Raw genomic sequence first — 14,713 nt, forward strand, 5'->3', positions numbered from 1 at the left:
CAGATTATAGAGAGAAGGCAGCCACAGCTGCAGAGTTTCTCGACTCTCAACCCATGTTTCAGCCAAAACTAGTAATCAGGCAGTAATCTGATTTAAGATCCCACCCTCAACACCCTAGAGACCGTGGTGGGTTTGCCTCCCCAGTTGTTATGCTGCCTCACAAATTCAATCTCAACCCAAGCAACAGGGTTGGATTCCATGCGTTTGAGTGCAATCATCTGGGTTATATAGACAGTATCTACCTACCAACATTCTCCACCTATTTTAAAATTCCGAGGCATACCATAGTTTTTTTGACCACTTCAGCTATTGCTTGAAAACTCCAAGGAACTTTCTAAAAAAAAACGGATATTCTCACAGAAAAAAAGGAAATTGAATTACAGTTTTGCCAGCTTGCCACAATTAACATATAAATAAAAATCTATTGACCAGACCCTTCTGCACCCCACTTGCAATAACTCAGCACCCTCAAAGGGTGACTGGACTGCAGTTTGGGAGCTGCTTTTAAAGGAACTCGAGTTTGAAACCCAATAATCGTCAAGAATCTAACTTCTCTTCAAATTCAGTGAGAACTATCTTTTATTTACGTAGCCCCATACTGTACGAACATCAGATTTGCTTTTCTGCACTGCTGGTGTTTTTCAGAATCCTTACAGACTTCAGTCAAGCTCTCGTATTCAGTTCCTCCTCCGGTCCAAAACAATCCAGATGAAAGTTAATTAGTGACACTCTGTTGACTGTACGTTTATGTGTTACAAACTCTGTGGGAACTCAGCCTGCTTTTCATTCAGGATCCACTTGAATCTCCTTCACGGGTGTTCCAAAATCAGATCAAGTTGTGGCACATTTATCGACAATGCAAGACATGGATATGACCACTTTTTACCCTATTTGTGCTGGTACTTTAAAAGTGTGAAGACCAGTTGGCCGGTACCAGCTGTTACTGCGGACTGGTAATACCGCACCATCGTTGAAGGATCATTAACTTATTGTTTTGAAACATTACCAGATGATCTTTTAATGACAAAAGTAAAGGGATATGACTGGATTCTTATCGAATGAAGTTAATTAGTAAAACTGAAGGACAGTTTCATGTTTCCCACTGTGGCCCGGTACCAAATTACCTACGGACCGGCACTGGTCCCGAGACTGTTGGTTGGGGACCCCTGCTGTAAAAAGCAGTGTTCATTTTTTGAGATCCCAGAACACAATCTTCAGACCATTAGGGTCTTAGTCTTCTTGCTGTAATCTCATGTAAAACGCTAGTACAAGTACTGTAAGACAGGCTAACACCTACTTTTGGAACCTTAAGGACCATCCCAAAGGTCATCAAAGGGCAAAGACGGCAGATTCACTGATCTATCTTTGTCGTGTATACCGCACAGACCGAGCTCTCTCTCAGCTTCTATTGGCTTTGATTTCACACTAATCCCTTCTTCTGGCTCAGTAAAAAACTACAAGACGTAAAGTCAATAAAAGCTGATAGAAAGCAGTTTGCGAGTTTCTGGTGAAACAGATGGACCTGTCAGATCCTTCAGGCTTCGTGTTTTTAGAAGGAGACTTCACACAGTTTTCCAAGGCTTAAACAGTCAGATGGACTGAAAACCAGAGAGGGGATTTTTTTTCCCCCAAATTAAAACCTTTGTATGTGTGTGCACAAACAGAGCCCGGCTTGTTAGAGACAAAGCAAAAGAAGGCCGATGGGGGGGAAAAAGGCAGTTGTGCAAATCCCTGCACTGTCAGGGGTGACACAAGCCAGATGCCGTATCTTGTCTCGTTCTCTTTAGTGTCTCATTTTTTACAGCCTTCTCTCATGGCTGTGTCCCTCCTGTTTAGATCTAATAACTCTTTAAATACCACCGTGTGTATGTGCTGGATTTCCTCAGGGAGGGCTGCGATACAGCAAACTGGGCCAACAGAAGAGGGGAGGGGCAGCGCAGGATGTTAGCTTTGACCTGGCTGGAACCGCAGGAGGCTTTTTATAGTGACATTAACCTCAGGATGTGGCTTTCTAACGGCACTGCGTCTGTTTTACCGAATTTGGAAAGTTCAGTTGAGTTGACCACCGTGTCAGAGTTGTAAGCAAAAACAACGGAAGGGGGAGGTGCGCAGAGTTTGGTAGCCTTGTCCACCTAAATGGACATGGGTGGGCTATGATTTCTGAAAATGTATAGATATGTCATTTATTGATATCTGCACAAGAACTGTTTGGAAATACTTAGATAATTGTTTTCATCGTGTTATAATAATTGACAGACGCCATCATTTTGCTCTGTGCATGTCCTCGCACAGACAACACAGGAGCTCAGCTTCAAGGCTGAGACACGAACGTCAGTCCACTTTAAGAAAAAAACAAACCAGCTCAAGACGTGTACAGCGATGAAATAACTTGTTGCAGGCAGGTGCGGCTAATTTATGGATTTTTACGGGCTAATGAATGACTTTTCTGGTAGGCTACAGTGTGTTATACTAGTAGCGTATGTCTGTCTGTGAATGGCTGTGTTCGTATATGTGCATGGGGCGCGGGAGAGAGAGAGAACGGTAGCTAAAGATGAGAGCAGTTTGAGCCCTGTCATGTTGAAGAGTGAGTTGGTTATACAGGGGCTGTTAAAACTCTGTTTATGTTCTGTTGTGGTCGGAGTGGCTGATAATAAAGACCCCAACTTCACTGTTTCTGTTTACCTCTGCTGTGGACAAGGGAGTTAGCCCCAGAGCTAATGTTAGCTTCAGACCTGGAGCAGATCACTAAGTCTCCCCTGTTCATTCTAACTACAGTCATGGCGCCAAAGCAAGAAAGAGCTAATGTGTAACCAGCCGTGTTACAGGCACTATTGGACGTCTGCGGCTTATAGAGAAGTGCGGCCTATATATGTACAATTATTATTTCTTTTTAAATTTAGTGGCTGCGCCAAGTTTGCCTTCATCTTCCGTTTTCTATTTTTGTAAAATGCTGCCACACCGTTGATGTCTTTGACATGGTAGAGGAGGACATGTGAGGACTGTCTGTCTCCCTCCCCTCCTGCTGTGTGGGTTAATCAGTGTGATCACACTCACCTGTGTCTCTGTCATTAGTCACACTCGTGTCACCTGTTGCCCTGTGTATATATATACCTCTCACCCTCACTGTGTCTTGGTGGGATCTTTGTGATTGTGTGATGGTTTCTTGGTCTGACGGTACTTGTTCTTGTGTTCCTTGTTTCTGCGTTCCTGTCACCCAGTGAGTTTTGTTTGAAGTTTAATGAATAAACTTTAAGCTTTAAGCGTGTCTCCCAAGTCATGGACGTGGGTCCTTCCTGCTGCCCCATATGGCCAAACCAAACAGGACCGACTGTACATGAAATGCTCAAACTTAAAGAAATATTCAGTGAACCACTGGACCTCATCTGTCTGTCTGTGGGTTGGGCTAACTCAGTGGTTCTCTATTATTTTCTGTCATGCCCCTCCTTAGGAACAGAAATGTTTTCAAACCCCCCTCCCCCTTTATCCACAACCCCACAAATTGAAACTATAGAGAACCTGATAACATGTATATTTTCATCTGTACAAACCACTGTATGAGTTGCTGCCACCTAGTGACTGGAGGCTTGTTATCATTCAAGCATTACAGCAGTGCTACACTTATGCCATATTCCATTGGAAGCCTCTCACGCCCCCGCCTGGCGCCTCACCACGCCTGCCACACTATTAGCTGGTTAGCTGCTAATCCAATATAGTTAAAACAAGGTGTCGCGTTCTGAAGACAGACCTTTTCCTGCGAAACAGGGGTGCTCTGAAAACGCCCTTGGTACTTTCCTTATGATCAATACGCCAAAGAATCGACCAATCAGATTTTGGTCTATTGACCAATTGACTGGGAGCTTACAGTCCTACACGAATGTAATGATTTTGTTGTTTGTAAGTCAGTGGTGCAGGAAACAGATTTTAGGTTCCTTGAACAAAGCTTCAGAAACTTTGTGTAATTACAAAGTGTGTATATTTGTGTGCATTGAGGCGAGTTTAGATCTGGCTGGACCCTCAGGAGGCTTTTTATAGTGACACTTACCCACAAAACAAGTGTTACTAATAGACTGCATATTGAAAATACCAGATACCAAATACCAAAAGTTGATCAGTACTATAAGTGAAAATGAGGAATAATTAACCAGTATTTGTCCTGCAGTGACAATGTCACTCAAATAAGAAATTAATAAATATTGAAAAATAATTCTAAGAAAAATAATTATTCAATATATGATATCAATATATAATAATAATAATGCATAATCATGCAATATTACATGCAAATATATTCAATGTTGAGATTAAATATATGATTAATAAATAACAATATTAAATACATATATAATAGATTCAATGTTGAGATTAAATATATGACTAATAAATAATAACAATATTAAATACATATATAATAGTAATAATAGTAACTATAAATATATTAAATATATTATAAGCTCTCTTTTATCGTCAGTCAGAAGTCAGGTTATTATGTTTCGTTGTCCAAAGCAATGCAGATGAAGACAGTTCATTAGTGACACTCTAGTGACTGTACACGCTCGTCTTGGTCTGTCTGGCCATGTGGTCAATCTGTGCCGTGCGGCTGAGTTTCATTCAGATACGACCATTTGATCAGTAAAACATTGGGAAGGAAAGGTAGCCTTTTGAACTGTCAGCAGGTTTTTGTATCCACAGCTCACGGCTCCACGGTGATGACCAGCTGCTTTTGATTGCGGGCGTTTGCCGTTAGCTGCCGGGCAGGTGCCGGACTGTGGGTTTATCTGATCTTTTTCCACAGGAAACAGCTGTCCGTTGTGTATAGAGATGCAGATAAGGACGTGAAGACAAAACAGTGACCCAAATGGTCTGAACTGAATCGAGCACTTAGAGCAGCACCTGTCACATCAGTCAGCTAGCTCACACACACATCCTCGTCCTACTGAAGACACTGATGAAAGAGTGACCAAGACCTGAGATCTTTAATGAGATAATCGTCCCATTACCTGGTCCCTGGTCCAACTGTCTCAAAGTAGATAGAGGCTTATCACTCTGGTAAAAAACTTTTAGTAAAATCAATCATCGCAAGCCTTACAAACATCCGAAAAAAAAAATCACAAATGTTTCGAGGCCTATCGTATTTTGTGTTTCTCAACATCTAAAATCTCCAACCAATCAAATCATTTTTTGTGTGTGTTTTTCTTTTGTTGCTGTTTCTTTTCAGAGAGTGTGACGTCAGTCAGATCAACTACATGTACGCCCAGTATGTCAAAAACACCATGCAGCCTCTCAACATTGCAGACGTCACCAAGGACCAACGATTCCCCTGGACAGTCAGTATACTGTGCATTTTTATATTTATATATAAGGTTTTTAATCCTTATATATACTATCCTTATATATACTATATATATATATATATATATAAATATATAAATATATATTTATATATATACATATATAATAATATTTACATATATAAATCAGATTAACTTATACTTTTATTTTTTTGTTTTTATTTTTTTATTATGATATGTATGGCATGACTTTTTATTGACCACATGCATTCATGAGTATATGAGTTTCTAAAATCTGAATATAAGCTGCGGCTCAATTTCTACAAAAATATGGGAGTTCATCACCATTCTCTGGGGCAGTTGTGGCTTGGTGGTTAAGGAAGCAGACTTGGGACCTGCTTGGGTAGGTTTCAGGTTTTTAGAGTCCACCAGCTGCCAAGTTACCACTGAGGTGCTCTGAGCAAGGCACCATCTCCACACACCGCTCCCTTAGAGCTGCCCACTGTTCATTTTAGTGATTGGTTAAAAGCAGAGGACACATGTCTTTGTGTGCAGTGGTGTGCTGTGTCACGATGACAAATAATTTACTCTCACTTCTTCTCCTCAGAGTGAAAACCCAGATCACACCAGCAACCAGATAAAAAGTTTGCTCTGCACGCCCATCAGGAACGGGAAGAAGGACAAGGTCATAGGTACAAGACATTCCCTTCAACTTTTTAAATTAAAAGTTTTAAATCTCCGAACATGTTGTAGCTATTTTTACCTTGTGACAAAGCTACCAGATCGTAACAAGAGCTTTAATTATAAAAGCTATGCATTTTTGGTCAAATGTTTGATTTTTAAACATACCACTCACTGTTAAACAACTTAAGGAGGTACATGTAAATGTCAGTACATGAAAATGCAGATTTAACCTTTAAATTGAAATAACTGCTGTAATTCGTATTTGGTGTCTGTTCTATGAGGTCATCGCCATCCCCAAAAAACATACAATTGCCATTCAAGAATATTTATAAGTATTTGGAATTTCTTTTGCTTTATCTGATCACTAACTAAAAGTTTTACTTTTTCTTTTAATGGGGAAAAATGTACCTCAGCCTTTAAAGAATCCGTAGAGCATTACGTTTTTCATACACAACGCTGAAAACACTTTCATCCGTCCATGAAGGGTCCCTCCATTTCATCCATCACACTGATTATCGCAGGCATAATTAGCTGATAGGAGCTCTATTAGCAGGCTATGAATACACCCAATGACCATGCATGGCCCTCACTGATCAAACAGGGCTGGCAATCCAAGCCTTGAAGAGCCCCACTGATGAGCTTACATCAAAACACCTCCATTCATTACCGCTCCAATGCTCCTCTCACCTCAGTCTCCTGTCCCCTTGTCCTTGTGAGACAAAGGTTTTTATTTATCTCATACAAAAAGCATTAAAAAAAACCAAAAAAAAAAACCCACTATACAGTCTTTGAATGACGTAACGCAGGATTCACAAAGTCTGAGTATATTTTCACATCCTCGTTCCCCCGCATTTATGGTGAGTTCATGCAGTGTTGGACAAAGTCAATGCGTCCCGTGCAGGGTTTGTGTATGTCTGCCTGCTAAAAATACAATTTGTTCCAGTTTATGTGGCGTGAAGTTTATTGGGATGTCCACATCCATGAAAAATGACGTAACTGACACCGCAACTGTTTTTTTTCCTGTCTCCTCATAGGTGTGTGTCAGTTGGCGAACAAGATGGATGAAGCATCGGGCAGCGTGAAGGCCTTCAACAGAAACGACGAGCAGTTCTTGGAGGCGTTCGCCATCTTCTGCGGTCTTGGCATCCAGAATACACAGATGTACGAGACTGTGGAGAGAGCCATGGCAAAGCAGGAAGTTACACTAGAGGTCAGAGATTTTCTTCTTTTTTTTTTGTACACTCATGTACAGACACACAGAATCCAGCACCAGAGACTCACTTAATCTAAAATGAAAGCTAGGATTATGACTGCATTTTAAAAAAATGATTTGGTCAGTAAATACTATAATGACATTGAGCTTGATGCCAATATTTCTTGGCAACAGCAGCTGGAACACCAAAGAAAACATTTTACATTGTGAACACACGGTGGAAGAGTGGTTAGTTCTCTTGCCCTTCAGCTTAAAGAAACCCTAAACTCATATGAGACACATCAGTGTCCAGTGTTCAATATGAATTCAGCTTAAAGACCTCCTAAACTCATATGAGACACTCACATCAGTGTCCAGTGTTCAATATGAAAAATTTGTTTTGTTGTTTTTTTTTTTTGTTTTAAAAAAGATCATGTTGTTGAATGCTAAATACTTAAAAAACAGAAAACAAAGGAACCACATACTTGACACCTCCAAAGTGCAGTCTGGGATCAATAAAGTTCATAAAAAAAAAAATAAAAAAAAATAAATATTGCAAACAGCTACTACTGATATTTTTGCTCATTTTAAAATGACCCGCTAAAGCAGCANTGTTAAACTCATTTGGTTTCACCGTCACATACAGCATGATTAGATGTCAGTTGGGCCAGCCCAGTACAATTATGACATAATTACCTATAAATAACAATTAGTCCATGTTTTTCCCAGATGTTTTCATGCAAAGAAGTATATCAGAAAATATTTATATTTAATGAAATATTATTTGAAAAAATATCACCAACATGAAGTGTTTGTGTATTTTTTCACTTTGAAAAATTTATCAAGCGGACCGGAGTGTACTCCCTAGTGGGCTGATTTTGGCCCGTGCGCCCTATATTTGACACCCCTGAGCTAAAGCATTTTAATAATTGAAAAAAAAAATGGAAATGAATTCAAATAATATAAAAAAAACTTCACAGCTAAAATTGTAATTGACACATGGCAAAGCCACTACTCTAAAGTGATCACATGTATGAATGTGATTTTGAAAGGTTGTTTGCCTCTATATTTACACAAAAAACAGCAGTATTACAGCAAAAAAAAATTCTTTAAAACTTATTTCTACTGCTCCAGCTTTTGGTCCACTTTGTAGAAACCGCCTTATTTAAGTAACATTTTCAGATCCTCAAAAGTACATCACTAATGTAGCGCACTGTAGCACATATTGTTTTGAACAAAACTTAAATGACAGCATGAACAATCTTTTCTTCTTAAAGATTTCTAATGACCTATTTTGCCATTCGTGGTCATAATAACTTAAGAACCAGTCACCAGAATTATCTGACCAAATGTCGGCGGACATAGTCGTTTGTCACGCCCCTAAAAATGAGTCAAATTGTCACCTGATCTAAAAAAAAAAATCAGGTAATTATTATAGCCAATTGTAGATGAAATACTACAACTTACAGCCAATTGTAGATGAAATACTACAACTCAACTCTTTAATAGCAGAGGAGTATATGAAGAAGTAGGTGCATGACAGCGTGTGAGGTTGTTGTCTGTGGGCGGGTTAAAGATGGTGATGGGTAGAGACAGATGGAATTTTTTTTTTTCTTTCCATCCACGTTGACACGTTTTTTTTTCTGCTACAGTATGTGACGGCCCTCGAGGCTTAATAATGTAACCCACACACATGCATGCCCACAACTCTATTAACACGCCTCAGGTTACACACACGAACACACTTGACTACACACTGTGCACTCTTGCAGTTCTAGCGTGGGGCAGTCGGCCTAAGTGTGTCAGAGGTGACATGTTCCCTCACCTGCATCTGTCACTCGCCTCCACTGTCACTTCACACATGGATTCCAGGTAGAGCTGGCACTGATCACAGGTTTATAATGTTAGAGCAAATGTGTCAAACTCAAGGCCCGGAGGCCCAATGCAAAAACATTATAAAATAATTAGCCCTTCAAGCCGTATTGTATTGCTGATATGAAAACGAGTTTGATACTCCTGAGTATTTTTGAACAGGCTTATGTAAGTTATTAATGTTATACATTAGCCCTCAGGTTACGACAACATTGAGCTTTAACATTGACTTTAAATAGTTTGGAGTAGTATCCAAAGTATATGTACAGTATATATCTGTGTATATGTATATACAGTGTTCCCTCTCTATATCCTTTCGCTCCCCTCAGTACATCCCAGATTTTTTTTTGTTAATCCAATCTCCCGATGTTGCAAAATATAGCAAAAAAAAAACAACTAAAAACCATTATAAAATAATTATACATATGAAATCGCAAAATATAGCAAAAAAAAACAACTAAAAAACATTATAAAATAATTATACATATGAAATTTTGGGCATTGAAAATGTGGATTCACATATGTAAGTACTATAAATATAGGTATAATATAAATCTATAAATACATACATGTAGATAAATATTGATAATATATGTATTTATATGTGTATATATACATTCCCACTTGTGCACACAGGTAGGGCAGAACACAGATGGAGCACATCAGGTAATCACAAGGAAAGGAAAAACACAGGGGAACTGCAGGAAGTGCAGGTGGTTGGTCTAATTAGAGAGGGACTAACAGGAGGGAAGAGCAGAGCAGACCTGACAACTTTGATTATTTCGTGTTAAGTTGAACCCTTATCATGCAGCTGCCATTTCCTGGCCTACAGGTGGTAGTAAGTATGCATTAAGAAGCCACAAATCTGTGAAAATTATCAAAAACTTTTCCCGCCAGAAATGCACATCATTTCTGACATGTAGCACAAAGCTAGGACGTGTCTCTAGCCTGAGCTCCAAACAGTTTATGGATACTGCGGTATCTACAAAAGCACTGAGGTACTATGGCCAAGAAATATGTTTAATAAATAGATAAAAACTCTAGCCCCATCTGCCTCAGAGCCTCTAGCTACTACCGCCAGCCGGCAGAGGCTAAAAATAGCTGTGGGGATTTTTGTGGACTTTTTCACTTCCAACTAATATGTGTCGCATATGAAACGTGATTACATTACTTTTATTAATTTATATCACAGAACTCTCCTCCAATAATGTTAAAATGAAATAGAAGGGAAATTCTTTATTTTTGCAGTCTTTACCAAGGCTAGGCCATGCTAACTTTGCTAACCCCCATAGCCTCATGCTTTACCAGCAGATGGACATTTTGTCTGCCTACCTATGTTATACTTATGTTATTCTATAATATATGTTATATGTTATTCTGTTATCTACAGTGCACCATATACAGTAAACCTTGTCAATAGGACCAAATATAGAAGTTACTTCATTTATAAATATTTAATGGATGGATTTTTTTGGACCATAAATGTTTGGTAAATTTTTGGTTTCAAATTTTAAAAAAGGGTTTCTATTTTAATTAATCAGTGATTAATTAATTATCATGCAGTATTTTAAATAAACACTACTGTCTGATTTACTTTCAGAGTATTAAAGAAATGAAATCCTGAGATGTCTTAGACACAACCACAAAAACAGTTGTCATGGTTTTAATGAGTGAGACTAATTATTTGAAAAGTTCACAATAAAAATGATCTAAGGAAATTTAGTATTTAGTGTATTTAATGTATTTAGTCGCACTGAACGCTGCATGTCTGTTTCTTTGTATTTGCGTCCTCCGAATGACCTAACGTGCCATGTGTTGCAGGTGCTGTCGTACCACGCCTCTGCCACAGAGGAAGAAACCCGGGAACTCCAGGTAACCGCGGTAAATTAACATTCATTGGCTTAGAAATACACACATCTTCACTAACACCAAAGGTAAATGAATTATTCAGCACACCATCACGCACACAATCACATCTTGACCTTCGGGGGTCAGAGGAAGCGGTGCGTTTGATGCGGTCTTGTAACACAACACCGTGCTGAATCAGCAACAGAACAGGCAGCTTACTCCTACTCAGTCCAACGTGTATATTTTGCATGCCATTCATTGGCCAGGCAGCCTGTTCATGTATAATTAACAGCTGCAGTGATATTAAATTGTATTTATACTGGATTCCAGTTAGCCTTTAATAGCTGATTCACCCTAATAACATAGTATTACAATCCAACAACTTTGTATTTTTTATCAGTTACCTTTATAGTATTTAGCATGAAAACCTTGTTTTTTCAGCTATATTTTTGCCATTGGACCATTGACATTTATCAAGTAGCTAAGCTGTGAAGAAAATATGGCAGATTCGTTTGGATGCTTTTGTAACAAACCTTCGTAGGTATGTTATGTAAACAGCTCCAAATCTCCAGGACCTTCAGCTCTTTACGTTTTTGCACAGCTCGTAGGGTGACCGAGCAGCTAGCGTCAACACCATTTCAAAACACCTGTAAAATCTCACATGTTGGGGCATGAAACAGTTATAATACACGTTTTTCATGTTTTTGGTGATGTTGGTGATTATCCTGTTTGTGTGCAATCAGCAAAGTCCTGCTTCAGAGGGATGTTAGGCCTGGCACCAAATGATCCACTCAGCAGGTTTTGTTCCATTCTCCTTTGGCGGTAAAGTGGCTAAAGTAACCTGATTAAGTGGCCTCCCCCCTGGGCTCTAAAGATGAACTTGGTATCTAGGACACAAGCTCGATTATTTTCATATGTCCTTAGAGAGTGTAATGGCATATAGTACTTCACAGTGTAGTGCTCTCAGAAGCAAGCTTTAGCATCAATTTTGTTCTATTTGTTTTGCACCAGTAAACACCAGCAAGAACAAGTATTTTTTTTTTTTGGTTTTGGATATATCTCAGACCTAATCACTATTTGGTTAAGAAACTTATAACCATAACAAAAAAACCTGATATACAGTATGTGTGATACGTACGCCGATGATGCAATTTAATATGTGTGTGTATGCTTCTGTGTTTGCAGCGCCACTATGTTTTTTCTATCATTAATTTGTGTGTTTTGTGTGTGATTTATAGGTATCCACAGTCCCTTCTGCCCAGTCATTGCGACTCCTGGATTTCAGCTTCAGTGATTTTGACCTGTCAGACACTGAGACAACGTTGGGCACGATTCGAATGTTTGTGGACCTTAACCTGGTGCAGAACTTTCAGATGAAGTACACGGTAAGAACAAAAAAATTGGAAATTCTAATTTTACGGGTATAATACTGAGCACAGGACTTATTACTGTTATCTTGTATTAAATTGTCTTTAGTAACAAAAAGTAACAATTTATTCATAATGAGGCAATAAGCCTTAGTTTTGATACAGTGGAAGCTGGAGTTTTAAATGATGTTTTCCTGTTTGCCTCGCAAATAAGATCTGCTAAGAGCATTGGCATTCTTGAGCACAAAATGACTGCTTAGAAAAAGTATTGAATATGTTGTTATTATTATTAGCCTACATCTGTTACCGCTGCTAGCAAGCAAGTTCTTACTGAACATCTGTGTTTATTAGTTGATGCTTTTTGTAAACATTCCAACAGAGCTGTCAGTGAAATGTTCTAATGAAATGCTGCTCACAGAATTAATCAGTCAGACTACACTCAGAATTGCGGTAATACCTCCATCCGGGAGAATTATTCTCATCCTTTGAGTCGCACGTGTCTGTCATCAACTCTCGCGGAGGGCAGAAGGGTAAAGATGAACTCTTCCTGGCACAGGGAACGTGATTGACAGACTCGGGAGTGTTTGTGCAGACAAAGTCTGGGTTACATTACCAAAAAACAACCTTCAGGGCCTTTGTTTTGGAGGCATATCATGGCAACATCCAAACCCACAAAAAGTTACAGCTGACAACATCACAACACACCAGCATCACTTTGCTCTGGTTCACGGTACGTCATGGAAAAAGACGAGTGAATTCTGTCTCTACTGCAGCCAGGACAATATATGTCAGTGTGTCCGTGTTGGTGCGTGTCATCGTTAGGCTGTGAGGCCAAATGTGGTGTTATGATGAGGAGGATTTTGATAGTAATTGTGTTTTACAGCGTCAGATTTTACAGGCAGAATGATTATTTGAGGGTTGTGGGCAATGTCCACTCTAATTTTTCACGTGTCTGGGCATAGACACAAGCTCTCTGCAGACACGGAGGATCACTGTGATCAACATCAGAAGTACACGCTGTGGCCTCACACTGGTATCACACCTTGGATCTTATCTTATTAGTTTACTTTTAATATAAGTCATTTTCTTAAAATGAAAAAGACAAAAGTCTTGTCTGTTCATCAGATGTGCAGCGTCCTGCATTTGGCCTCTAGGTGAAGTCCAGTTGTGGTGTTGGCGAGAGTCTTGCCCTAGAGGAAGGATAAGACATATGCACCTGACATTACACTTTGTAAACATTAAAACATCCATTAATGAAAAATCTTAATCTTAATGTCACTAGAAAATGCACAAAATCTAACTTAAGTTTTACCTTAATTTTCATATCTGTTGATGGCAAACTCGCTTGCTGTTTTGTTACTACTACTTTGTTTTTCAAAGTAGACCTGTCTTACTCCATCCATCCATCCATTTTCATCCGCTTATCCGTTACCGGGTTGCGGGGGCAGCAATCTCCACCCAAATCACACTGCACCGTACCAAACCTTCCTGCAGGTGGTGAGTCCACTGGAAGATACCAACCACCCTAACTGGGATTCGATCTTGTCCAGGAGGTGAACCCTGGAGTTCCACACCAATGACAGAGACATTGGCTCTGGGCCAAAGCGCCACCCTTTCTTACTCTTTTTAAAAACAAAAAAAAAATCTCAACCAGCTCCACTACTTGTTCTTCTGTTTGCACTTACTCCTACGGCCATTCCATCTCAAAAGAACCGCAATTCTTTTTTACTTTGACTCGGTGAGTGGACGTGTCACCGCCAGATCGTTTCGCCATGATAAGGGGTTAGCATTACGTCTTTTCACCGTTGTTACCAAGCTAACCTGCACAGCGCGCATGGGCAGGGTACATATGCGAGCGCTGTCAACGGTATGATTGGCTGCGTAGCGTACCATTGGCTCGCACTCAGTGAGAAACATCATTGTCGGCTCAATAGTTAATCAGTTCAATACCTACAGCGCAGTTTATGTTGAATTTTATTTTACGCGCTGCACAGATTTTCTTGTGTGCTGAGAATGTTTGAGCAGTGCGCGTTTGCGCACGAGCACAGTTGAGAGGGAACATTGGGTGAGAGTGTGAACGACTCGCAAATGATGAGCAAATACATTTACAGCTGAGTTAATGTATGTGTATTAGCCCTCATCTTTGGAGGAGACCACACACACACACACACACGGTACTTTCAAACACCTCCCTTCTTTCTAAAACCTCACACAAACTTCCCTTCGTCATCACCGCCAGTCACCCCTGCCACCACGTTAACCCTGCTCACCGCCCGCCGCAAATATCGCCCGCTTGGGCGAACGCTAGGGTTCACCTCACGTTGGCAGCGTCCCGCTCCGTGTGAAGAGGTCCTTGTGTGTTGGCGGCTGACCTCAGGAGTGCCTGCGGAGAGAGGTCTCATGAAGGGAGGCTTTAATTCCAGGTGATTGGCTTCCTGCCGCCGCCGGGCCTGGCGTTTTTG

The 14,713-nt window shown here is 39.9% G+C and overlaps 1 protein-coding gene across 2 annotated transcripts in view; it reads left to right on the forward strand.

Moving 5' to 3' along the window:
- The first annotated feature begins 4,430 nt into the window (after positions 1-4,430).
- LOC103388830 (cGMP-specific 3',5'-cyclic phosphodiesterase-like) overlaps positions 4,431-14,713 on the forward strand; it is a 20,234-nt gene continuing 9,951 nt past the window's right edge. Inside the window, exons 1-5 of one of the 2 annotated variants that reach the window (XM_008324033.3) lie at positions 4,431-5,324; positions 5,896-5,980; positions 7,007-7,182; positions 10,858-10,908; positions 12,123-12,269. In XM_008324033.3, coding sequence (XP_008322255.1) covers positions 5,244-5,324; positions 5,896-5,980; positions 7,007-7,182; positions 10,858-10,908; positions 12,123-12,269 — 540 coding nt within the window. In that variant the 5' untranslated portion in view covers positions 4,431-5,243. Of the gene's footprint in view, positions 5,325-5,895; positions 5,981-7,006; positions 7,183-10,857; positions 10,918-12,122; positions 12,270-14,713 lie in introns of both variants that reach the window. The other variant, XM_008324024.3, reaches the window with a different exon arrangement.

The sequence above is a fragment of the Cynoglossus semilaevis genome, chromosome 1, assembly GCF_000523025.1.
Source record: "Cynoglossus semilaevis isolate Cse_v1.0 chromosome 1, Cse_v1.0, whole genome shotgun sequence".
NCBI lineage: Eukaryota > Metazoa > Chordata > Actinopteri > Pleuronectiformes > Cynoglossidae > Cynoglossus > Cynoglossus semilaevis.